Source organism: Patagioenas fasciata, chromosome 18 (genome assembly GCF_037038585.1).
Source record: "Patagioenas fasciata isolate bPatFas1 chromosome 18, bPatFas1.hap1, whole genome shotgun sequence".
In the NCBI taxonomy this organism is placed as follows: domain Eukaryota; kingdom Metazoa; phylum Chordata; class Aves; order Columbiformes; family Columbidae; genus Patagioenas; species Patagioenas fasciata.
The window spans coordinates 6604306-6628468 of NC_092537.1; the positions used below are offsets into that span (position 1 = coordinate 6604306).

General features: G+C 44.5%; 1 protein-coding gene across 2 annotated transcripts in view; it reads left to right on the forward strand.

Moving 5' to 3' along the window:
• HLF (HLF transcription factor, PAR bZIP family member) overlaps nucleotides 1-19768 on the forward strand; it is a 34106-nt gene extending 14338 nt beyond the window's left edge. Inside the window, exons 3-4 of one of the 2 annotated variants that reach the window (XM_065852217.2) lie at nucleotides 12932-13152; nucleotides 15776-19768. In XM_065852217.2, coding sequence (XP_065708289.1) covers nucleotides 12932-13152; nucleotides 15776-15994 — 440 coding nt within the window. In that variant the 3' untranslated portion in view covers nucleotides 15995-19768. The remainder of the gene's footprint in view (nucleotides 1-12931; nucleotides 13153-15775) is intronic. The other variant, XM_065852218.2, reaches the window with a different exon arrangement.
• Nucleotides 19769-24163: the final 4395 nt, after the last annotated feature.

Here is a 24163-nt window from a genome sequence, read left to right on the forward strand (position 1 = left end):
TGGGTTTGGGGGGATAAAGGCTTTGTGATGCAAACTCATTTATTTCTCTGTGAAACAAAAACGAGCTTTTCAAAATACAGCATATTTTGGAAAGTTGGCGCTGGGTTAGAAACCCCAACATCTCTGAGGGCACCCTTGGATGAAGAATTAGTACAAAAAGACATAATGCTTGGGGAGGGGGCACAAAACATGATCGGGAGCAGTAGTGTTGGAGGAGCAGCTCCTGTTTTTATGAAGGGACATTTCTCTTGAAGTGTGGGGAGGGATTGTTTGATTTGTTTTATATGGACAGTACTGAACCTGGAAGTCTGTTTTGATGGTGATTTATCAGACACTTCGAGTCGTGTCTGAGCGGATCAATACTGGCAAAAGCTGATATAATTTTCCCCAAATCTGTATGTTGTTCTTCAGGTTATAAATTTACAGATGCTTCCTCTGAGCGTTTCCTGAATCTCCAGAGAGAAAGGAACCTGGGAGAATGAGCCCTGTGGTGAGACCCTCACCTGGTGTCGACTGACAGAGCTTCACGAAGGGAGAGCTTGCTTCTTGGTGTTAAAGCTCAGCATTTTTACATGTCCCTTTATCAATTGCAGCGTTCAGTTAAGTAAAACATCAAGGTGAACAAATAGAAATGAAGATGATAATGTGGACAGTGCTAAGTAAATATTTTCCAGCATTTTGCACTGCTCGCTATAGGTGCTGCTTTGGTGATTTTACAGTTGTGACTGGTTTGAACTTACAGCAAGGTTTGACCAGGGTTTGTCTTTTTTTTTTTTAACTCACGTGCTTGCACACACATCTGATGTAGGACAAGATAATCCCTGTGTGAAAATCAACCCTTGTGTACTTTCTCTTTAGCCGACTGGACTCAAAATCACTAATTACTTGAGTAAAATCTTTTGCATTATAGATAAATGGTATCAAGTAATAAGCCCAGAGGATTGTACAGATCCAGTGAAGCCCTTTGATTTGTCACATGATCCTTCAAGACTAGAATTTTCTTAGCCCCTTAAATTACTAAGACAGAACGTGTTATTTATTCATGTGAATCTTACTGTTACGCTTCCTCCATTGCAGGAAGAATAATTTAGTCTTTCTTCATTCACTTAAACATTTTTAAAATCATCTATTTATTCTCACCATGACAGTTTTATGTATATAACATCTTTAAAATATTCTGCCTAAAATAGTTCAGTTTGCTGCTCTTCACTGGGTTTGGATGGATCTTTGTTATACAAACTGCTTTGTTGCCTGCTGGAAATTTTAGTTGTCAAAAAAACCAACCTTAACGAGGGGCTTAAAGATGTTTATACAGTCGGCAGCTTTAACAGCGCTCAGAAACAGCCTTGCCTGATCTCCAGGAGCTGCTGAAACTCATCAAGCAGGTTCCTGCTAACCAATTATCCAGTTAAGCAGAAAGAGGAAAGGTGTTTCTCTTGCTTGGTTTTTTGCTCTGCTAAGTTTAACCCGTTCTTCCCCAAGCTTCAGTATTTGTGGACGTTCATAACACTGAAATAACAGCAAGTGAGGAGGAAGAGAAGCGATCTCTGATCTTTCAGATATTGGTCTGTGCGTCAGTGTGTACCCCTCAAGTGCGCAGAGACACGCAGTTTCCAGCATAAATCCAGAGCACTCTGATTCTTAGCTGTGGGTCCAACCCAGTGTCCCTCACCTAGCTTGCATTTTAAAAAAAATTGAAATATTCCCCCTCAAACCAAACCCTTCCCCATCCCAAGCCCCATAATGAATGTTTCATTGTTACCAGAGCAAATTTGTTGGTTTCCAAACACTCCTACTGTGTCTTGGTTGGAAGGCTTACATTGCTTGTGTAACTGCTGTGGATAATATAAAAAAAGCTCTTTCTAGTAGAGTTCTGGTTTCCACTACATATTATAAGAATAAATAAACACTCAGATGGTACCAGGCAGCTGGGTTGTCCACATCTGACTGTCTTCTCCATTGATTTTCAAGGCAGGGCATGTGCATGACTGTTTCAATGGCTATCAACACCAGATGTGTCTGCGTGGAAATTGTCAAGTCACAGTGCAGTTGTCAAATAATTCTGGTTGCGATTACTGGAAATAGTAAATGAGTGGGTGAGGTAAGGTGAAAAGACATCCTCAATTCCAGTAGAGAACAAGAGGATTTAGTGACTTTCCTGACTGACATAACAGATAATAACTTGGTGAATACTTTTTCGTCCTTACTACCTGCCCAAGGAATCGGTTCCATGAGCAGCAACATCTCCATGGGTTCTCTGATGCGTAAGGAGGTTCCTGCAACCTCCAGCCAGGGAGTTAAGATCTTTCATTTACATTTTCACAAAGCTTGTTAGTAATACATGTGGATACCTCTCTACCAAATCTCTATGAAATTGGCCAACAGTTTCAAGAGTTGTTGGGAAGAGACAGACGTGCGCAGCACAATTGCTCAGAACTCGTTTATCTAGGAAATGAACTAAAGAATAACCATCAAGTACCAGGGCACTGAAATGAAGCTTGCAAGGTCATTGAGGGAACTGAAATACCACTTGGTGTCTAAATTGTGTATTTAGCCTTTAGCCAGGTACATGGGATATAGTTGCCCACAGTTTCAATCCACACAAGCAGATTTGCATCTGTCCAGGACCTCTCTGTGCAGAGTGAAGTGTAATTTGGCAGTGCATTGATTGGTTTGGAAATGACTGGAAATGCTTATGAAGCAGCTGATATAAATACTCACCAGCTTCGGCTGTGGCAGAGCTTGATCTGGTGGTCTGAGCTGTGCTAGTGGCTGAGTGGTCTGTGCAATAATCTTTGAGGACAGATAGGGCTTACTTTAGTTTCCTGGGTAGCCTGAGGCTGTAACTGAATATTTCTGCTGTTCCACATTAGTTTTTTATTTTTTTAAAGGAAGATCTGTGAGTATAGAAGTTGGAATGCATGTTAATAACAAAACCTTAATAGACCCTTTTCGTCATCAGGATTTTATTGAATTTTGCTTGTGCGTTGAGTCCTCAAGGACCTTATACAGGCAGCAAAATGGAGGCAAAGGAGGTAGAGCCAAATTTTTGGGTTACTGAGCAAGGGAGCTACAAAGCTGGGTGGCCACCTCATCCCTAGCGGCTCGGAAAAAACCTTCTGAAACAGGTCAAGATGGGTTGAAACTTCTGCTTCAGTGGGTGCTTCTTCCAGGCTGCAGGTTGAGCGAACAAGGTGTGCAGGTTGAACAGTGCCTGGATGGGCAGCAGCGTCCGAGTGGGGTGTGGAGGGTGTGGAATGTACCTACACAAACGGCCTGGGCATGAGGAAGCAAGATGTTCTCACCTGTGAATAGGTGAGTTACTTCTGGAGAAGTGCACCAGAACACAGGGCTGGCTTCTGTAGGAGGAAAGCATTGAAGGTGGCACAAAGCACTTTTATCGTGAGACCAGCTCTTAATTTATTTGTGAAACTCAGTAGCACCATGAAGCTGGTTAGTTCCGTTTTCTTTATTCCTTCTGCATTTGTAAAAGGAGAGCAAATAAAAATGTTCTGTAAGCTTTGCCACCTTTTTAAAAAATATCATTTGTATGGCACAGCTCTACTTTGTGTAATTTTTTATATCCAAAATATAGAGGGCTTTAGAATAGAGGAAGAAAAGCTGCATATCTGAGTTTAAGATAAAATAAGATGATCTCTGTGACAGAGACAGCAGAAATGATGTGATATGACAGTTGCTGTAGCAACACCACCTACTTCATGAAAATCGGAGTTAACAGGAGTGTGAAAGGTAAAGCCCACATAATTTTCCAAGCCTATGAATTGTTGCTGCCCTCAGCTCGCGGTGCTTGCCAGCTCCCCAGTGTTCCTCCTTCCATTTGGGCACAGATACACCCTCTTCTGCAGACCCGATGCTCCGATCGGCAGGGGCACATCACGGGAGCCTGCGGTGTCTTTGTGTATAGGTGAAGAAGAGGAAAACAATGAGGGGTTGTGTCGTGTCCTGTCATCCCCCAAATCCTCTCAAAAACCTTGAACAATAAAGTGCCATAAGGCCTGTGCTGTCCTGCAGGTGTCCCATATGGAGGATGGGATGACCGCCGTTGTAAAAAGAGAACCAGACCAGTCAATTTACTTCTGTGGGAGTCAGCTTTTAGTAAAGCACTGTTATATTTAATATAAATTGTAAGTATTGTAGAGACTGAAGGTGTCCGAAATAAGTACATTGGCACTTGACCCCCTCCTGAATAAACCCCAAATAGTGGTGTTCCATACCAGTGATGGTTACCCATGCGAGCAGGAGACTGCATTCCTTTTAAGCAGATGACTCTCACATTTACAAGTGAAGTTGAACAATGTCTAGCCCAGTGTTCAGTGTTGTCATTTCTTGTAATCAGACTTTCTTTTTGAAGTTCCCTGGTTTTGTCTGTGTCTGATGTGCCATGAAAACCTGTATTATGCAGCAGCTGTGAAGAAGTAGCTACAGACACGTGGGTACCGTCCGAATGCGACAGTCTGTTCTCCTGGAATTTTCTCTGAGCCGCAGTTCCGTGTTCCCTTCCTCCTCTGAACCACTTCTCAGACTACCTGAGACTCATGCCTTTGTGTACTTTGCAAATGAAGATTAATACATCAATAGAGAAAAAGATGCAACCACACACCCTTGTGCTTTCTTTGTGTGTGTTCATTTGGAATAGTATGTAAAACGGATTCGACCTCTGCAGTTATTGGCTGTAACAAACCAAATACAAGTTCTGGGGTTTTGGTGTGGTGTTTGTGTTGGTTTCGTTTGGGTTTTGGTTTGTTTGGTTTTTTTTTTTTTTTAACCTTGGTTTGGTTTGTGTTTGTTTGTTTTCCAAAACATGCTAGAGGGCCCTAATTTAAGGCAGAGGGGGAAAAAAAGTACCAAGGAGAGTTATGGGAACAGTTTATCTCCATGCTGGCAGCTCTACTTCATAAAATGTGATTCTCTTATACAAATGACCCTCTATAAAGCATCAATTTAGTTTTGTCACATAGCGTACTTTGTTTTATCGAATAAGAAAAAGTATAAAAATAAAAAGCTATGTCAACAGAGTGTTGGGATTTGTGCGTACAGGACGGATCAAAAGAAAGGCGAGGTTTGCGAGTTCCTGTGGCTCTGCCCAGTGACCCTTTTTCTCCAGGGCTGTATTGAGCGAGCAGCCGATAGCATCTCCTGCCTCGCCACCCGCTGCCCATTGGGAGGCAGAGGAAACGAACCCGTTTCACGTGGCTTTTCCATGCCATTGGAAATCTCACTTAGCTGTGTTTTGATAACACACCCAAGCAAGATGGGCTTGGGTACCAGAACTGGGTAATAGATACGTGAGTCATGGGTGGCATATGCTTTCGGGATTACATGATGGCTTTTTGCAAGACCTGTTTACTCACTGGGAGCGTGCTGTCCTGGATGTGCATTAGCCAAATAAATAGAACAATGTGAGAGGAACTTACTTGGTCTGGAGTCCTGCTGAGCGCATTGGCAGTGGCATAAACACAACTTAAGGACAAGCGTTGTCTTTGTTTTGAGTGGTATTCCACGTGAGGGCATATTTATGGATGCCATATGCGGCTGTTATCTAGAGCGGGGGCTCTATCTAAAATCTGCTGTTTGAGGTTGGTTTATTAAAGCTGGGTATGTAATTGTCCAAGGAAAGAAAAATGAATCTTTTTGTCTTTGTATTAATGATTGTGATGCTTCTCTGGAACCTTCACTTTAAGAAAACAAATAATTGTACTTTTTGAGGAACCTTACTGTATGTGAATTGCCAATTAATTAAAATATACATAGATATGCCAAAGGACGTCACGAAGCTCCAATGCACCAGGGAATAGCAGCATCTCGAAGTGAAACATGCTTCTAAGCCAAGTGTAAATCAAAATTAACTACCTGTCTGAATGCGCTTCCTGCAGCTCCTCTCCAGGCCCTGTCCCGACTGAATGCTGTTTTCTCCTGTCTTTGTAAGGAAAGCAGCGCCCTACAGAAGATCAGAAAGGCGTTTAAGAGCGCTGTGGATTCCATGCTTTTCAAGTATTTGAAAATCCCTGTGCAGTGTTCTGGGAGCAGAATCAAACCCTTGGTTTCTGTGGGTAGCGCTTGTGCAAGGGAAACGCTCGGGACAGGAACAACTGCGTTAAGGCAGGGGCTGGTTTGGGAGAGAAAAGAAGGTTTATTTCCTGGCAACGTTTAGAAACGGGGCCTCATGGAGCCAAGTGCCGCCTTCACATGGGCTAAAGACAGCGTAAGGTTTGCAGAGGATGGATTTTGTACAAGAGTGGAGTCTTAAGTCCAGTAGACATAGTGGAAGATTTTACCTGGTGGTGCCTCATACTTTTTATTACTTTTGAAGGGCAGAACGTTACTGGCGCAGCAGGCATAGCGTATTATATGCACGTTACGCTAACCGCATGCAGGAGTTGCAAAGTCAAACCCTCAGAAGTCTGCAAACATTCGACCAAAGGCCACATGTCCAGCTTCAGATAGCACCCCCTTCCCTTGTCTGCTTACAAATGCAGGTTTTAATTACATTGTATCCTCTTTGTTTCCTTTTCCCTTTTTGAATGTAGAGGTCAGAGCAGCTCTGGGTTGAATCAGGGCTGTATCAGGAAGGAAGCCGTTGTCTGTAGGATCTTGACCTCATTTTCTGCAGATGTGAGAGGATTTGGGGAGCAGCAGGGAGGAGAAGGGAAAATCTGGCAGGAAAGACAGAAGGATTTTGTCTAGAGAGACTGGATTTTGCCATGAAGCTTCAGCAGAATTCTGAGCAAGTCACTTAGTTATATGGGCTTGTCACACTGCATGTTTGCTTCCCATTTGGATACCTTGGGCACCCCTCACATCAGTGTACAGCCCCCAACCTCCAGCAAGTTGGTGAGAGTTGATTTGAAATGCCGACAATGTTCGCTAACCCGAGAGGCTGGCTGCATACTTTTGATTTAAAACGTCTGTACTTCTTCACCTGTAAAGAGGTGCTGCTGCCCCTTTTTTCATTGGGGTCTTGTGGGGAAAAAGATGGTTTGTGTGAAGCACATGCGTGCAGTAGCTGTCAGTGCTGAAGCTCCTGCAAAGCTGATAATTGTACCTTTGCAGGAGGTTGGAATAATTAGTGGCAAAGAACGCATGGGCCCATTTAGATAAATTAAAATGGATGAAACAAGGGACTCCTGCCCTGTTCCCTTCAATGATGCTTTTCTGCTGGGTGCGTTCATGCCTGCAGTAGCTGGATTTTAAGAAGGCAAACGAAAGGGCAATAACACGGATCCAGCAGCCAGTACACAGGCGACTAGCTCAGTTCAGTGAAAAGCTGGCCAGAAATTTTTGACAGGTTCAAAACAAAGTATAATATTTTTTGCTGAACCTTTTTCGGGAAACTGTTAGACCCATTTTGGCAGAAACATAATTGGCACATGCAGATCCAAACAGAATGGTTGAAATCTGGCAAAGGTCTGAGGAACTGAAGACAGCATCGTCTAATGGGAAGTGTCAGATAATCTTAATAAGAGTACCAGTCCTGCCTGAAATAATAGTGGGGAGGCCCAGAGCAGGAGGCACACAATGCTGAGAGGGGAAATGACAATTCTCTTATAATTAAATGCACAAGGTTTGTAAACAATGCTGGTATCTTTAAAAAGTACACATTTTAAAAACACGTTTGTGTGCCAGTCTTTTAGTGCGTGTTAAAAGCAGCGAGTGTGTTGTGGTTGCGTTGGTTTGAGATCCTTCTTTCCGCAGGAAGCGTTTGCCGTCACCCCGCGCTCGGCAGAATCGAGTTCATGTAAGATAAGGAACAGAGGAGCGTCTGTGCCAGGTTGGAGCCCCGGTCAAAAATACACTAATCTCCTGTTGCTTCAGAAGAAAATCAAGCTCCTCTAATAACTGCACTAGATAAATACATGCAGAGGTGAAGTGTCTTCTCCACCCCAGGTAGAGGGGTTGGTTTTGTCCTGCTGGAAGATCACACAGTGTGGCTTGTCCTTCCCTTTAGTGCTCGTATAGATTGTGGTCTGGTTATCTATATAATTATTTTGGTTTCTCTTATAATATCATGACTGAGGAATTATAATATTGTCCTTCGATAAACCTTGGTCTCCAGAATTTTCCTTCTCCGTTACCGCCAGTGGGGATTTTTGCCTGCCTTGATTCCTGCGCGCTGCCTTGTGTTCTGCATCGAGATGACTTTTCCTGGAGGCTGAAGGGGTTAATGCAGACAGAGATGACAGATTAATCCGGGGCAGGATTTGGAGTAAGAGAACTATCCCAAATAGCTGGCCGGCCGCCAGGCGGATAGACGATTTGGAAAACCGATCGGCAGAGCTGTGGGCTTCTCTGGAGCGGCTCCGCGTGAGGATTATCTGTCAATTTAACTGCTGTACTGCACAGTCAGACCAACATACCCAAAGTGTCTTTAGCTTATATGAGGAAAAACTATTAGCAAACACGTATTTTATCTCCGGGCTGCTAATAAATTGAATGAGGAACTCCTCTTTTCTTTCCCTCCAACATATGTGTGAAAAATAGGGGAAAATATTTTGATTAGAACATTTCCACTCCCTTTTCTTTTGTTTTTCTCGTCGCTGTTCTCCAGCCAGCTGTTGAACTGATGAAAAGTGTGGAAGGGCTGCTAGAAGGGAGCCTTTCTGAAAATCAGGCACATTTCTTCAGGAGCTAAATGATTCAAAACTGAGTTCCACATAATCCACCAGGGATCCCGTGCAATACAAATAAGAAGTCTGTCAAGCAGTGGTGCAGTTGAAGAGGTTATTTCTGTCTTAACTCTCCTGGGCACAGCTGGTAGGTGGGATGTTTCGAAAGGGGGAAATTAAGAGTCAGGATATGGTGATTGAGCTCCCCATGATACCAGATCAGCATTTTGGTTTTGCAGGTATATAAAAATGCTACTGTAGGTTTGAATTATTAATTTTAATTATTGCAGGCAATTAAAAGCTTTTTTTTGTTTTTTACCGGCAATTTGGTGACCTCGATGACACAAGTGAATGGCCTCGGTCCATTTTTCTTTGAACAAGGAACCACACTGAAAATATTGCCATTATTTTGGACTTCCTCGCTGGCAATCTCTGCTGCGAGGAGGAGGACTGAAAGGGTTAGGACAGCCAACTTTCTTTCAAGTCCTTCTTTCTGGAAAATTTTCCGCTATTGCTAATATCTGCCAAAGCAACACCAAAGAGCATTAGCAAGATGTTGGGGCAGCTGTAACTGCTGGGGTTGTGAAAACCTGCTGGGTCCTTGGCCAGGAGGGACCTGGAGCTGTGTCTGTCCTGGCGTTCTTGCTGTTTCTTGAGTAGAGCTCGACAGTGGGAAAGTCTCCAGAAAAGAGGCCAGTGTTGACATAGTTGTGGTCTCTCCAGGCCGTGGTTGAGACACATCACCAGGGTGGTATGAAGGGAAGTTTCCATTAACCATTGTTCCCAGCTTGCATCCACCAGCACCACTGTGGAGTTCTGCAGCTGGATTTCCAAAAGATCTTAATGCTCAAGAGCTCTCATTTCATCAGCTTAAATAGAGGGGCCGAGTTCTTTCCGAAACACTTGGCAATCTCAGCCCCCATTGAGAACAAAGCTAAGCACATTAAACAGGCCAGCCACTTCACTGCTCTGAAAATTTGGCCGCTGTTGTGAGCGCAGAGTGTTTAAATAATACAGAGGCTGGCTACAAAGGCATCTGGTCCTGATGCCGAGCGATGAGGGGCTTTACCTTGTCCCGGCCTTGGCAGCTGATTCCCTGTGCATCGCAGCCTCTGACCGGCTCTGTCTCCGGCTGTTGTGACAGTCCTCAAGCTTGCTGATGTGAGGATTAGTCGGCTGCTGGGCACATGATGTTCAGATTGCTGTGCTTATTTGACCTACCTCTGATGGCGAGGAATTTAGTGCGTAAAAATAACACCCTGAACAAATTTGGCAGAAGGATACGCAGCTCAAGCGCTGTAGAGAGGAGCTCGGGCAGCCATGTGCTCCTGCAGTCACAGCAGCGCCAAGTCCAGCGTAGCCCACGCTGTCGCCCTGGGTTCCTGCATCACATAGATGCAATGGCCGTTAGCCAGTAAACTAACGAGGACAGGTTCCTGGCTTGAATTGTTGGCAAAACTTGAGAGAATAAATAAAAAGTCACGGAGTGCCAGGAGTTGCCTAATGTAAAGCTCTGGACAAGGAGTTTTTCTGGTTTTTCTGTCTGGGGTTTTAGACACCCTTATTAACTCCGTTGTGCTCCCTGGAGTTCCTGATCACCTAGAGGAGTGTGATAGGACGGGGAGTCAGCCCGCGTGGGCTGATACAGGTGTGCGTGCAGGAACATGGCACCGGGCAAGAATCTTCAGGCACCTGGGTGATACCATTCAGCTCTGTGCATGGTTTGTTCAGCCTTCGCGTTAGTGAACAGCATTTACTTCGAATGAACTTCACGCTGACGCCTGGGACATCTCCTGTTTGCTGAAGGACCAGGTCTTTAGTAGCGAGAGCTTCTTAGACTGGGGAAAGTGAAATGTGTGCACACAGGGAACAAGGCAGGATCTTGATTGCTGTAGGTTGTTCTCCCCGATCACCTTGGAGATGCATCGCTCTTACCTTTATTTTGCTATTGCGTTGGTAAGATGCGGTACCTCAATGCCACATATTTAAAAAGAGCATTTTTGCCTTTTACCTTTTCCAGAGAGCTATTGTAAATTTATTGAAGCCAATTATTACAAAGCTCATGTAATTGTGTAATGTGGCACATTGTAGATAAATCATAATATGCAAACTGATACCGTGTATTTAGAACTTCAGCAGTATTTAAATACAGGCTCTTCTGGTTTAGGGCCATTGGAAAGCCAGGGCAGATTTCACAATGTACTTGACTTTTAGAAACACTCTGCATGCTCACCTGGAATATTATAGAAGTATTCAGAGATGGTGTCTTGATTCATTTTTATCTGTATTACAGAATTTGCAAGATTTGTATGTGAGTATGTCTATATATTTGCATTTTTAAAATATCTGGCCGCTCTGGTACAAGCATACATCAAAGGAAGCTTTCCTGCATTTAATCCTTTAAATAAGCCTGTTTCTGCCAGCCCATACATCTGACATGAGATGAGATTAGCCATCGGTTTAAAGGCAGGTTATGAGTGCCTTGGTGCGTTCAAGCAGTTCCCTGCTGGCTCTGTACAGACAGGGCGATGTGCTGAACACCCGGGCGGGCATCGCCGCTGTCCCCGGGCACGGCCGAGGCGCTTCCCTGGGGAAACCCACCGCGCCCCGGGCAGCGGAGCGGGCCCTGCGCGTTCCCGGAGCCGTTCGGTGTCCGCGCTGCCGCCCGCGGGGCTCGAACCGCGAACACGCCACCCCAGTTCCAGGCGGCGGGACGAGTGGCGGCCGGGAGCGCCCTCGGGCGGCCGCGCGGGGAGAGGCCGCTGCCGCCTGCTGCTGCCTCCTGCTGGCCGGCAGCGGGGTCTGCTGGCAGTGTCGAACCGCAGCACCGAACAGCGAGTTCTCAGCAGCAAAAACCTTGCGGGGCCGGAGGCTGGAGGGGAAGCGCGGTGCTGTGGGCACAGTGTGGGTAGCGGGATCCTTTCACTCCCTCTCCTATAGGTGCACATCTATTTTAATAACTTTGATCCTCCTTTTCTCTTCTCCCAGGCTCTTACTCGCCTTTCCTGGAAGCCAGTTTTATCAGTGCTATTTTAAAATAGAAGTTACAAAAGATGAGCTCACAGTTAGCAAGCCCTGGTTTGCACAATGCAATTCCCCGGTGCATTTTTCTATGCAGTTCCGATATTGTTGCTGTGATCTTTTAGATTAAAATAAAAACTACATTGTTAACACTGGCCTTGGTTTAGAATTAGAACTGACATTTAATGTTTACCATTTTACACCCTAAATGCTGCAGATGCAGACACAAATAAGGAAATATTACACAGTGACAGGATGTTTGTGTAGTTATTATGAAAGCTGTTGTATTTCTAAAGTCAAAGTGAATTAGCTAATAGCCAAAATTATAAAAGACTATCAGCTTCAATCAGAAGTCTTCCCTCTGAAGTCTGTGAGGCTGGTACTTCTGAGGCATGTGGAGACTTAGGAAAATTCTGCCCCCAGGGACAGTCCATGTTTAGGCAGCTCACTTTAGGATCCTATTTTTGAAACCTTTGGTTGAGATTTTAAATTGGATTTTTCTGTGGGAATGGTACCTGAATTGGTATTGCAGGATCTCGAAGGCTGTATCTAGGATTAAAAAAGAAAAACGGGCGATATCATTCTCTTCTGGGGAGATAGGCTCCATTTTATCAGATTTTATATGCCATAAAGGAGCGATTTGGCATAAAGAAGTATTCTTTCATTTTTGCAGAGCATCTTAAAGTAGTCATCATAGCCTTTGGTGTTGCTGGTTTCCTTCACTGTCTTTTTAGAATATCACTGGTAGGATCGCATAGAAAATAGCGCTCTCCTTAGTGGAGTGCTTCAGCGCAGCTTGAAAGTACATTTTCCTGAGATATTGTCCTATTGCGAGTACTGTACATTGTTCGATTGTAAACTAAACTTACGCTCAAAGGTATGTGTGAAGAAATCCATGAGAAAAGTGGGAAGGATTACAGCGTGGTGGATAAATCAGAGCTAAATGACAGTACTTATGATTTGTTCCTGAGGATCTTAATGAAATGACACGAATCAGAGCGATATGTCTTCTGCCAGCAGTCTAGTGCAACTTGGTGTTGGATTTGGTGATCTTAAGTGGGCAGCCAAGATTAGCAACCAAAATTAGGCAGCAATTCTGAAAATAATGACATGAGCATGTCTGGATCTGGATATGTGCCCTACAAAATGGACAATCTAATATTTACAATGAAAGCTCGAATACCTATTGCTTGTAAAGTTTTTCAGGATCTTCTAAAATCCATATTGGGTGATGTTATTTACATACTTTCTTCTAACATAGATGAATTTGTCCTTTATTTCCGTAGGTCAGATCTTGCCAGCAAACCGAAACACACCAAGTCCCATTGATCCCGAGACTATCCAAGTTCCTGTTGGCTACGAACCCGACCCTGCAGATCTTGCTCTTTCCAGTATTCCTGGCCAGGAGATGTTTGACCCTCGTAAGCGCAAATTCTCTGAAGAAGAGCTGAAACCACAGCCCATGATTAAGAAAGCTCGCAAAGTCTTCATTCCAGACGACCTGAAGGTAAATTGGAACTGGTGATGAGGGTGTTTGTACAGACTCTATGGCAGTTATTCTCTGAGCTAGAAGTATGAATCTGTTTTTCTCCTGTAAGGTAAATCTGCCAAACTAAAGTTGCAGAATAAAACTATAATGTTTCTGAATAAGACTGAGGGGAGGATGTCCCTTATTAGTTATGCAACAGTTGAAATTCATGGGATCTATATTCATTTCCTTTGTATGCCAGAAACTTCCTGCGTGACCTTGGACAAGCTTATTTTGTCCCATATTTCCCACTTCTGAAACAATCTGATCATGTTCCCTTTTCCTCCATCCTCTCTCTGTCTCATCAGCATGGACTGTGGGTTTTTTTACCGAGGAATCCATCTCTCGCAGGGTCCATGGATGTCCCTGATAATGACAGAATGGAGTAAACTGTGTCTTGTTTGGAAGTTGCTTTAGGTCTGTGTTGATTAATCGATGAGAACACTGTAGTAGACTCTACTAATGTAAGTGAGAAAATCAGAAGCAGAAAACAGACTAAAATTATTCTAGCAAAAAGAGTATTTTAATACAATATTTTAAGTATATTATGATAGTATTTGAAAAACAAGCGCACCCTTGTCTGTGCTTCTCACAGCACTCACATGAGTGTTCGGCCGAAGATGGAAGGGGAGGTTCAGGGTCTCGTTTCCCCGAGATAATCACATCGGTCGCCCTTGACTCCTTTCAGAGGGCTTGACCCAGGCACTGCCTCGGCCCTGGGTGTGGAGCAGCTGCCATGGTCTGGGGGAGGGTAAGCAGATTAGACCAGGCAATCGTCTCTGGGTTGCATGTGATTTTGAAATGCCAGCCTTACCTCTTTCAGGCCTGGATTAAGGGATTTGCCATAGCAATTTGTTAAAATAAAGATGGATGAAGCCTAGGTGGCACACTAATGAATTGCTTAAAGCTGATTTTTGTAGCGTGGAATGAGATGGGAAATTATAAACAAGATTTGGGTCATAGCTTTTTGCTGCATGCTTGTTTTTAAGAGGATTTTTGGAAGTCCTACCTAAATACAGGTGAAGAGCAGTGTAGAGAGGCTGCGGCTCAAAATCATCATTGCTGCACACCTCATTAACCTAATATAAAGCAGTTGTAGAGTCCTTGCAGCAGTCGTTTTGCTCTTGCTTTGTCTTTATGCAACAGCGGGAGAAGATGCAGAGCAGCCGTGTCAGGCCCGGGCTGCCTCGTGCTGGAAGACGCAGGAGCGATGGAGCTTTGTCCGCTCGGTGCAGCGCAGGAGCGGGCGGCTCCTGGCCCCTCTAGTGGGTACGGTGCTGTGCCACCATGCTTGCTGACACCCGAGAGCCACACAAGCAAATGTGAGCGTATAAAACCGGAGGGATGACTGCGGGAGGTGGAGTTTGAGCTATTTAACTTGACCAGGGGATTTGAGGGTTGAATGGCTGTGTCGCTTGCTCTGCAGGGAACTGAATTTCACTTTTCGTGAGAAATTCTGCCCACTTTTTTGTTTACCGACCTGTTCTAAATTCCTAGAACTTCATTCAGTTTCAAAGCAACGTTGAAGCTGCTATTTTCACTGAAGGTTGCTTCACTGAAGAGTGGAAGAATCAGGTGAAATGAAGTAGTGGCTTTAGAGCCATTTATGCACCTATGCCTCCTAAAGGCAAATCTTGAGGGTTAACGCTTTGGGGATGTGTCAGCTTACGAAACTCCAGTTTAGTGGACCTATTTCTGGCAAATGCTTTTTTTTTTCTTCCACAGTCAAAGCCTATTGCACTAATCCCTTGGCGGCTGGTACCAGAACAGCCATCCTTGTTGTGCCAAGGAATCCTTTTCCAGCGACTCGCTGTTCAAGGTGCAAACAGGAATGCACTGGGGCTCTGCAGAGAAAGAGCTTTGAACAGAGAAAAGGAACTGAACGGTGCACAAAACGGATGATACCAAAAGTGTGAGCCACGAGGATGGAGCCAGGCTCTTCTCGGTGACAACCAATGATAGGACAAGGGGTAATGGGTTCAAACTGGAACATGAGAGGTTCCATTTAAATTTGAGAAGAAACTTCTTCTCAGTGAGGGTGGCAGAGCCTGGCCCAGGCTGCCCAGGGAGGTTGTGGAGTCTCCTTCTCTGCAGACATTCAAACCCGCCTGGACGCCTTCCTGTGGAACCTCAGCTGGGTGTTCCTGCTCCATGGGGGGATTGCACTGGATGAGCTCTCCAGGTCCCTTCCAATCTCTGACATCCTGTGATTCTGTGTTGGCTGGGAAAGATGAGCCAAGGGATGAGGGACATGCAAGAGGTAATTAGTAGACACACATGCAAGAGGTAGTTAGTACTGCTCCAACAGCCAGTAGAGAGTCAGCACATGCAAAGGTGGATGTGCTAACGAGGTCAGCGTGGATGCGAGATGGATTGTACCGCTGAAATATCGCTTCGTTTTTCCTTGGAGGAATTCACAGTCGAGAGGATGAGGCGGTTAGTGCCAACACTGTGACAGCATGGATTGTGCCGTGTACATCTGTCACTCGTGCCGAGTTATGCCATCCCCAGTCTGCAGACCATGGCTAAGAGCAGGTCCTGCTGGCCGCTCAGTTTGCTGAAATCTGATACCGTGTTTGTCTGTCTTTCTGTCTTTAATGAGCAGGATGACAAGTACTGGGCGAGGCGCAGAAAGAACAACATGGCTGCGAAGCGGTCGCGGGACGCGCGCCGGCTGAAGGAGAACCAGATCGCCATCCGCGCCTCGTTCCTGGAGAAGGAGAACTCGGCTCTCCGCCAAGAGGTGGCCGACTTACGGAAAGAGCTGGGCAAGTGCAAGAACGTCCTCGCAAAGTACGAAGCTCGACACGGCCCCCTGTAAATTCAAGGAGAGGGGGAGTGGGTTTGTTTATTTTCTTTTTTCTTTTTCTTTTTTTGTTGCGGGTTGGCATTTGACTAGATGGACAATGTGTTTCCTGTTCGATAGCACCGCACCCAAACCAACCTTTCTGTCTTCAGCACTTTACCAGAAGCAGAAAAAACAACTGACTTACGTCATTTTTGTTGTTGTTGTTTGCGCGTGCGTGTACCTGCGTATGTGTGTTCACACGTCCGTGTATGTGTGCGTGCGCTTGCGTGCGTGTGCGTGTGCATCTCAGCACTTCCCGTTTTTACGAACCCTCTTCAAAGGGTGCCACATTTTTACCTGGACTGTTGAGAGCCGCCATAGTAAGCTTTTTATTATATATATTTTTTTTTTTTCCAGTGCTGCTTCAGGTTAGGGTTTTTATGTTATCGTAACCAGTTCCATCCTCCTGATTTACTTGGAAAGATCCCAGTATAAATTATTTAAAAAAAAAAAGAAAAAAAAAAAGGAAAAAAAAAGAAAAGAAAAAAGAAAAAAAGTAGTTCTCAGTTTTTTTGGAGAGTAACAAGCTATTGTTTAAGTATGTCTAATCAGAAGAGTTAACATGCTAATAAAGTGCACAAATAATAATTTAGTACTACACTGCAGAGATATTAATTTATAGATCGCTTTTGTTGTATTTTAAGTTTTGGTGATAATCGTCTTCAGATTTAAAGCGCTGTTAGGCGAGTCAGCTGTACTCATCCTAGATCCCGTCACGGCTTCTCTAGCTCCTAAGGTTCCTTCCTCTCGGACCCAGGTCGGTGGGAGCACGGCCGGTAGAGCACAGAGTGTTTGCACTGCCCGTACCCGAAGCAATAATCCCGTGTACGCTAGCGCGCATGCTGCCCGGGTCTTCTAGTGGACGTAGGACGGTTTCCCTACCCAACAGGACTCTTAACGTCTTTAACGAAAAGTAAAAGACACATTAACGTGAGCATGCTAATTGTACCCCTGCTAAAGGGAGCGCATGTGTAAGAAGCAGGATAATTAGTTGAAACGGGAACAAAATTAATAGCATCAAATCAGATCCAATGTCGAAATCGGAGGGGCTTTTCTGTTTTCAGTTAGTTCTGCATTTCTTCAAGTTCCATTTTGTGACTTAAACTTAAATACCTAAATTCAGTTGGTTTTTCCCATGTTCTGTAATATATTTTCTGTGGATTATATCTTGCTGTTTTAAAAATCACTTTTATTCAGTTAGAGGACGTCACTGGTTCGCAAAGGCCATTTTTCCTAGTGATTGTTGTTTCGAGTGTGACATGAACTGATGGTTCTGAACTTTATTGTTTTAAACTCTCTATTTGCTTTGAACGCGTATGTTCTAACATAAAGTGGACTTCTGAAAAATGAATGTAAGAGACACTGGTGTATTTCAGGAGGGGATGGTGTTGTCATATACTGTGGTTAATCCGATCAATCTAAGTGTTTACTATAGACCAAAAGAATAGATATTATAAAATGTATAAAGTTTATACAGAATAATTATAGTATGTTTGTTTTGTACAGTATTTTTCAAGTACAAATACTGACGATGTATTTTGAAAGACATATATATAGCAAAAAGAAAGAGCTATTCCATATTTGAAATATATAGCAAAGATATATATTCTCCATTATTGTACAGAAAGGAAACGCTTAGTGGGTTGTTGGTTGTTGTTTTTTAAAGAAAAAAATCTGTAATATTTTAAGCCTACCGCTGGCATGTTCTGTGCTGGAGATTAAATTCTTATGGAAGTAATATGGCTTTCTAGAATGTTCCATATTACTGAAAAAGAGACACTTTATTATTTTCCATCAGAAACAAATAAACTGTTGAATAGGGACAAAGCACAACGTGGATTTTAGTCAACTCTTGATTGGACAACACAATATTTTCTAAAGGCAGAAAAATAATACGCAACACAAAGAAAACCTCATCGTAATTTCTAATCTGCTGCTGCTGCTGCTAGAGCCTGGTTCCAGCTGATTTGTTTTAATAAATAGCTCTGTTCATGTATGCAGTTGTACGTACTGCACACGGTTATTGACATGTGAGGAAAATATGGTGCTACATGTCTTGCTCACAGTTTTCTAAGTGTTTTGACATTATTTTCAAATAAAAAGGCGGTTCATTCCATTAAATCATTATTCACGCTTCAGGAGATTGTTACAAAGGACTCAACCTTTTGTGCAGCATTAAAAACACCCTCTCATCAATGGCATTTTTCCTCAAGCATCCCTGACTTGTCCGCATCCCTTAACGTGCAGCACTTGCCTGTGGACCATTTACTCAGCAAACTGAATTTCCATGTGCTGCAGCAAAGTTTAACGTGTATTTTCTATAGGTCAGGATGAGCCGCTGGGCGCCCAGGTAGCAAAACGAGACTGACGGCGTTTGGCACCACTCGGTGCATCTGCTGTCACCACTATGAAATAAACTGTATATTTCCCCCGACGGGGCTCAACCAGGCGCTGCTGAGGACACACTTTTAGCAGCAACACAGGGAATTGCAACAGGTTGTAATCGTGATGATTATTCATGACCAGGAGGAATGGGATGCATGAGATTGCTCAGAGCCACTGGTGAGTTGCATCCTCACCGCAAATCTCTCTTTAAAATGTAAAAGGCAGCTTGGAAAAACAAAAAAATTACAGATAATTCTTTAATTTCTTTTGGGCAGGGAAGATAGGGAGATGGTAGGTTTTGTAGGCTGGATATCAGAGATTTATTAATTAAGGTCACAGAGGAACATGGGGGTTTCCAGCAGCCCCAGGGCTGGGATGCGCTGGGTGAACTGGGGCTGCTGGGGAGCCTGTTGGACTTGGGCTCCCAGCGCTGACCATGGGACCCGGAAAAAAAATACAAGGACAAAATATGTGGGCTAAAACTTGGGAAAAAAAACTGGTTATGCACCCCAAAATAACAATAAAAAATAAAATAAATCAAGGAAAGTTTAACTCGTTTTCGGTTCCCAAGGGCAGCGTAGCTGGGCTCAGCACGCCTCTGGTGGCTTTGTTGCTCAAGAAGGAGCTTGTAGGTATATGAAATTGTAATTTTATAAAACCAGAAATATCTATATTTGCAGAATAATTAATAGTATGTATGTCTAAATGATTCACTGACCTCTATTAAACCGTAAGCATTGGTAAAATGCTTGTCTTTTTGTTTTTGCTGAAACTTCGTGAATTCTTTCTTTTTACAAAAGAATACCCTCTACAAATGAATTGAGTTTGCCATGTATTTGTGAGCACGAGCACCGCGGGGCTCTCCGTGGGAAAGCCCGGGGCAGAGGAGGCGAGGGGGGGATTATTTTTGTTACTGAGTGGTGCTAAAGTCGCTAAACCTGGCACCGTGGAAATAAAGTTCTGACTTGAATCCACAGACGCGAGAGATTCGACATGAGAGGAGGACCCGGCGTGTGAATCTCTGGCCTCTGTGGGTTTGAAATAACCCCACTCACTGCTTTAAATCTATTTTTGCATGTAATTTACACTAGAGATGTGCAGTTTATTTTTATTTTCTTGACTTTTTTTTTATGTGAAAGTGGAAATAATAAAAAAAAAGTATTAAAACTTACAAGTGATCAACCATTGTATTTCTGGCAACACCACAAGACAGCATCTGTTTAAATACAAGTTTAACAAATAAGATCAAGCTGTATGAGATGAAATGGATTGCATCCTGCGTGCTGTTTGGCCCAATTTTTATTTTTATTTTTTGTCTGTTATTCTTAATGTTTAATAAACTTTTAAATTTTTCTTCTCTCATCTGTGTGCTTGCTTTGGTCTATCAGGGCTTGGGCAGAGGGGTTTCTTTCGGCCCTGGTTGTGGTGGGGGATTTGAACTTCCCTGGTGTTTGCTGGAAGGACTGCTCGGCCGGTCAAGTCTAGGAAGCTCCTCCAGTGCCTTGACGAGAACTTTCTGATGGAAAGGGTGGAGGATCCGACTAGAAGAGGAGCACTGCTGGACCTCATCCTCACTAACAAGGAGGGTCTGGTTGAAGCAGTAAAGATTGAGGGCTGCCTGGGTTGCAGCGACCATGAGATGGTGAGTTCAGGATCTCCTGTGCCAGGAGCAGGACAGCAAGCAGAATTGCAACCCTGGATTTCAGCAGGGCAAACTTTGGCCTTTTCAAGCAATTGCTAGGGGGACATCCCATGGCCCCTCTACTCTGCCCTGGTGAGACCATATCTGGAATATTGTGTCCAGTTGTGGCCCTTCAGTTCCAGAAGGACAGGGAACCGCTGCAGAGAGTCCAGTGCAGGGCAACAAAGATGCTGAAGGGAGTGGAGCATCTCCCGTGTGAGGAAAGGCTGAGGGAGCTGGGGCTCTGGAGCTGGAGAAGAGGAGACTGAGGGGTGACCTCATGAATGTTTACAGATATCTAAAGGGTGAGTGTCAGGAGGATGGAGCCAGGCTCTTCTCAGTGACAACCAGTGATAGGACAAGGGGTAATGGGTTCAAACTGGAACATGAGAGGTTCCACGTAAATTTGAGAAGAAACTTCTTCTCAGTGAGGGTGTCAGAGCCTGGCCCAGGCTGCCCAGGGAGGTTGTGGAGTCTCCTTCTCTGCAGACATTCAAACCCGCCTGTCAGATCCCCTGCCTGTCCTGCTCAGTGCCTCTCTGTATATCTACATATAGATACAAATGTAATAATTATATTTCACATAGTGTATTTGTCACTATTTACGAATATAGCCTTGTAATATATAGATAGATTTTGTTGCTATCAATGTCTGGTTTTGACATGTTCTGTATACTACACCCAGAGATATTTGTCATCACACACCCCCCAATCTGTGCATGGTGTATATATGTACATATACACCATTGTAGATCCAGGTATAAATTCAGTTATATTTTCAGACAACATATTTAGCAGAACATAGTAATCTAGGTTTATATTTATGTATCATAATTAGGTGTTTTATTACCATAAAGTTCTGTGTTTAATACACACAAAGTATCTGTTATAAAAACGTGTGCACAGTGTCCCTGTGCATGTGTAGCTATATGGACAAATAGCTATAAATGCAATAATTATGTTTTCAGAAAGCATATTTAGCAGAGTATTTTTAATAAATTCATCGTATTTCCATTTACAAAACAGATTTTAGTGGTATATAAAGGTGTGCTTAACGGAAAATGATATATAACACTTTGCTGGGGCTGTACACATCCATCAGCGCCCTCACCCCGCCTCGGGTGACAGGATCCAAAGTTTGTCAGGTACCAAGTCCCGCAATCAGCTCAGATCACTGTAATACAATACACGTGCCCCATGTGCTTATGTGTTCTTAGATGAGGTGTAGATTTAGCAGCTGTTTATTATTTTATATAATGTATACAACAGATAATATGTGCTTTTAGAGAGTGTTGTATTTTTAATATACAGTGATGTATGACAGAAGATTTTCACATATAATTAGTCATTAGCATACACTTGTACATATAAATAACCGTGGGGAGAGAAACATTCCGTGGGTGTGTGGGCAGAGCTGCATTTCTCCAGCAGCACCCACAGCTCTGCCGGAAACCCATTGGGGTACTGGCATCATCCTCATCCTGTGGTACCCGCACCATCCCCATCCTGTGGGTCCCGCATCATCCTCCCCGTGTGGTACCCGCACCATCCTCCCTGTGCAGTACCCGCACCGTCACCGTCCCCGTGTGCAGCACAGGCCCAGCTCCCTCGGCAGCACCGACAGCAGAGGTCATGCAAGAGCTGTGCAGCGGCTTTTCCTCCTTCCTATCTGGCCGTATCCTCCCAAATGCATTTTTCCCTCTGCGACGCTGCAGTACTTATAATACTTGACCCTAAGAGGATGATGATCAATTATTTTGTATATTAGGAGACCCAATTTAAACCGAAATACGAGAACTGGCCACACTATTAGAGAGCAAACAATAGTCAAGTTTCACCTGGGACTGATGAAACAAGCCAGAGGTAATTTCTTCTAACAAAGACTTTGGCCAAGTGACCTCGTTCTTCTCCACCATATTTCAGTTGGTTTCACATCTCTGCTTTCACAGCCTTCAGCCAGGAGGGGCTGATTTTGTCTCTGCATTTCCCTTCGGGCTCTCTGCTGGTTCTGGGTATCACCTGCCTTGGGCTCGCTGCCCTTCTCCTGAAACACAGGATTGCAGCTCCTGCTTCCACCTCTCCCTCCGTGTAAACCAGTTTCTCATGTCCTTATGTCACATTATCAGCTGGGAAAATTGCTTCTGAAGGCATCCTGGGACATCCCACTAATGGATAAATGAGGTGGCCATGAAGAAAGATTGAAGGGGTTGAGTGTGTTTAAATTCAAGGGAGAAGCAAGCCAGGGAAGCAGTGACCGTCTCCAACGGTGTAACAGCTGGGCCCATGGCAGCCAGGACAAGGAGTAATGGGCTGAAGTTACAGCAAAGAAAATATCACTTGGACAGCAGCAAAAAGCCTCAGAGGGCAGAGGGTGAAACACTGAAATAAGCTGCCTGGGAGGATTGTGAAATCCCCGTTGTCAGAGGCTTTTTAGAACAGGTCAGACAGGCACGTCAGGAATGACAGGCAGAGTTCATCCCGCCTGCGGGCACAGGACGGGCTAAAAATATCTCGAGTCCCTTCCTTCGAGCTTTCTGTGCAGTGATTTAGCAGAAGGCTGATTAAGCTGCTCAGCACCACCATCAGCTGCAAGACAAAAGCCATTTTCGTTTGCTCAGATGTTCACACATGAAGATACACATTTAAAAAAATACAAACTCCATATTCCCTTCCTAAACTAATCTTTAGCTTCCTAAGTGCAGGGTTTTTAATTTGCAAAGCTGGTTGAGTCCTCACAGCAATGATGTTCAACCCTTGGGCATTTACGATGCTGCTAACTCATCGCTGTTTGAAGCCGAACACACCGCAGGCTCCTGAAGTTCTGCAGGTGTTGTGTGTTGGGTTTCGTTGTTTCCACATCCTGAATGACGACAGCTCTCCGTCCAAGCATTCTGTGCTCTGCTCTGCTCTGAACGTCCTGCTGGAGACCAAACTCCGTGTCTGGCTGATCATGCCAAGGAACCACAAACTGGTTGGTCGCTGCCCGTACACCTCTGAGCACTCCTGGGAGGAAACACAACACACCAGAAAGCCAGGAGACATCTGCTGGAGCTCAAACCACTCACTCAGTAGGCCTCTACTACTGGCTTTTCACCTGTGTGAAAATTTAAGGGGTATTTTGGAAGGCACCTAAAGGATTTGGGCGCACAAAGCTACGGCTGGTAGGGCTCGTGCTGCCGAGCAAGAGACACCTGAGCAGATCCTTTGGAGAGCCGCTCGTTCCATTAGAGTCCATGATGTAACTTCGGTTATAAAACCGGCGCTGGCTCCACTGCCGGCCTTCTGCAAGAGGATTTTGGGTCCCCAGCCTATCCTTAGTAACCAGTGCCCTGGTTCTGCAAAGGGAACGAGTGTTTGCCACCCTGACCACTCTCAGCACCAACAGGAGGTGCCTGGGGAGAACCAGCCAGCAAACAGACCCCCAGCCCAGCAACAAAACGCCAGCTCACCACAAAACACCACCCAAACAGGAATCTGAAAACTCTTTAATGAAACCAGCACGTTCCCTAGAGGTTGGGCCTGTAAGACAGAACTGCTCCATTAGTTCAGCCTGTCCACAGCACAGATGTTCTCGGGTGCTTCACCTCCAGCTTCTTTGCTCCGAATTTTCAAGCCAGGCTGCGCAGCACAAACCCAGCCCTGAGCAGCCTGGGGGTGTGCGGCCACCTGCACATCCCACCACTGGTCCTCCCAGCGCTGCTTTAACACCAAATTAAAAGCATCTGAACATTTCCAAACTGCCACCAGCGAACATTTCAGGTGCTTAAAGCACATTCCCTTTCCAGACTATGACAGTACTCAGAGAATTTATTCAGGCACATGACGAATTAAACACTTTCAGGCAGCAGGACGCAGCCTCTCACTGAGTGACCCACAGAGGCATCCACACACCCCCCTGCCCAGCCCGCTCATTCTCTTGGTACCTATTTTTAGCTTTAATCTTATGACACCTATTGATGGTGAAAGCAATTAGCGAGCAGAGACCAACATCCTACATCCTTTTAAAAATAGCGAAGCATGGAGAAAAGGCTCCGTCAAGCACGTGATGTGGCCGTGACGGTTCGGCCTGTGGGGAC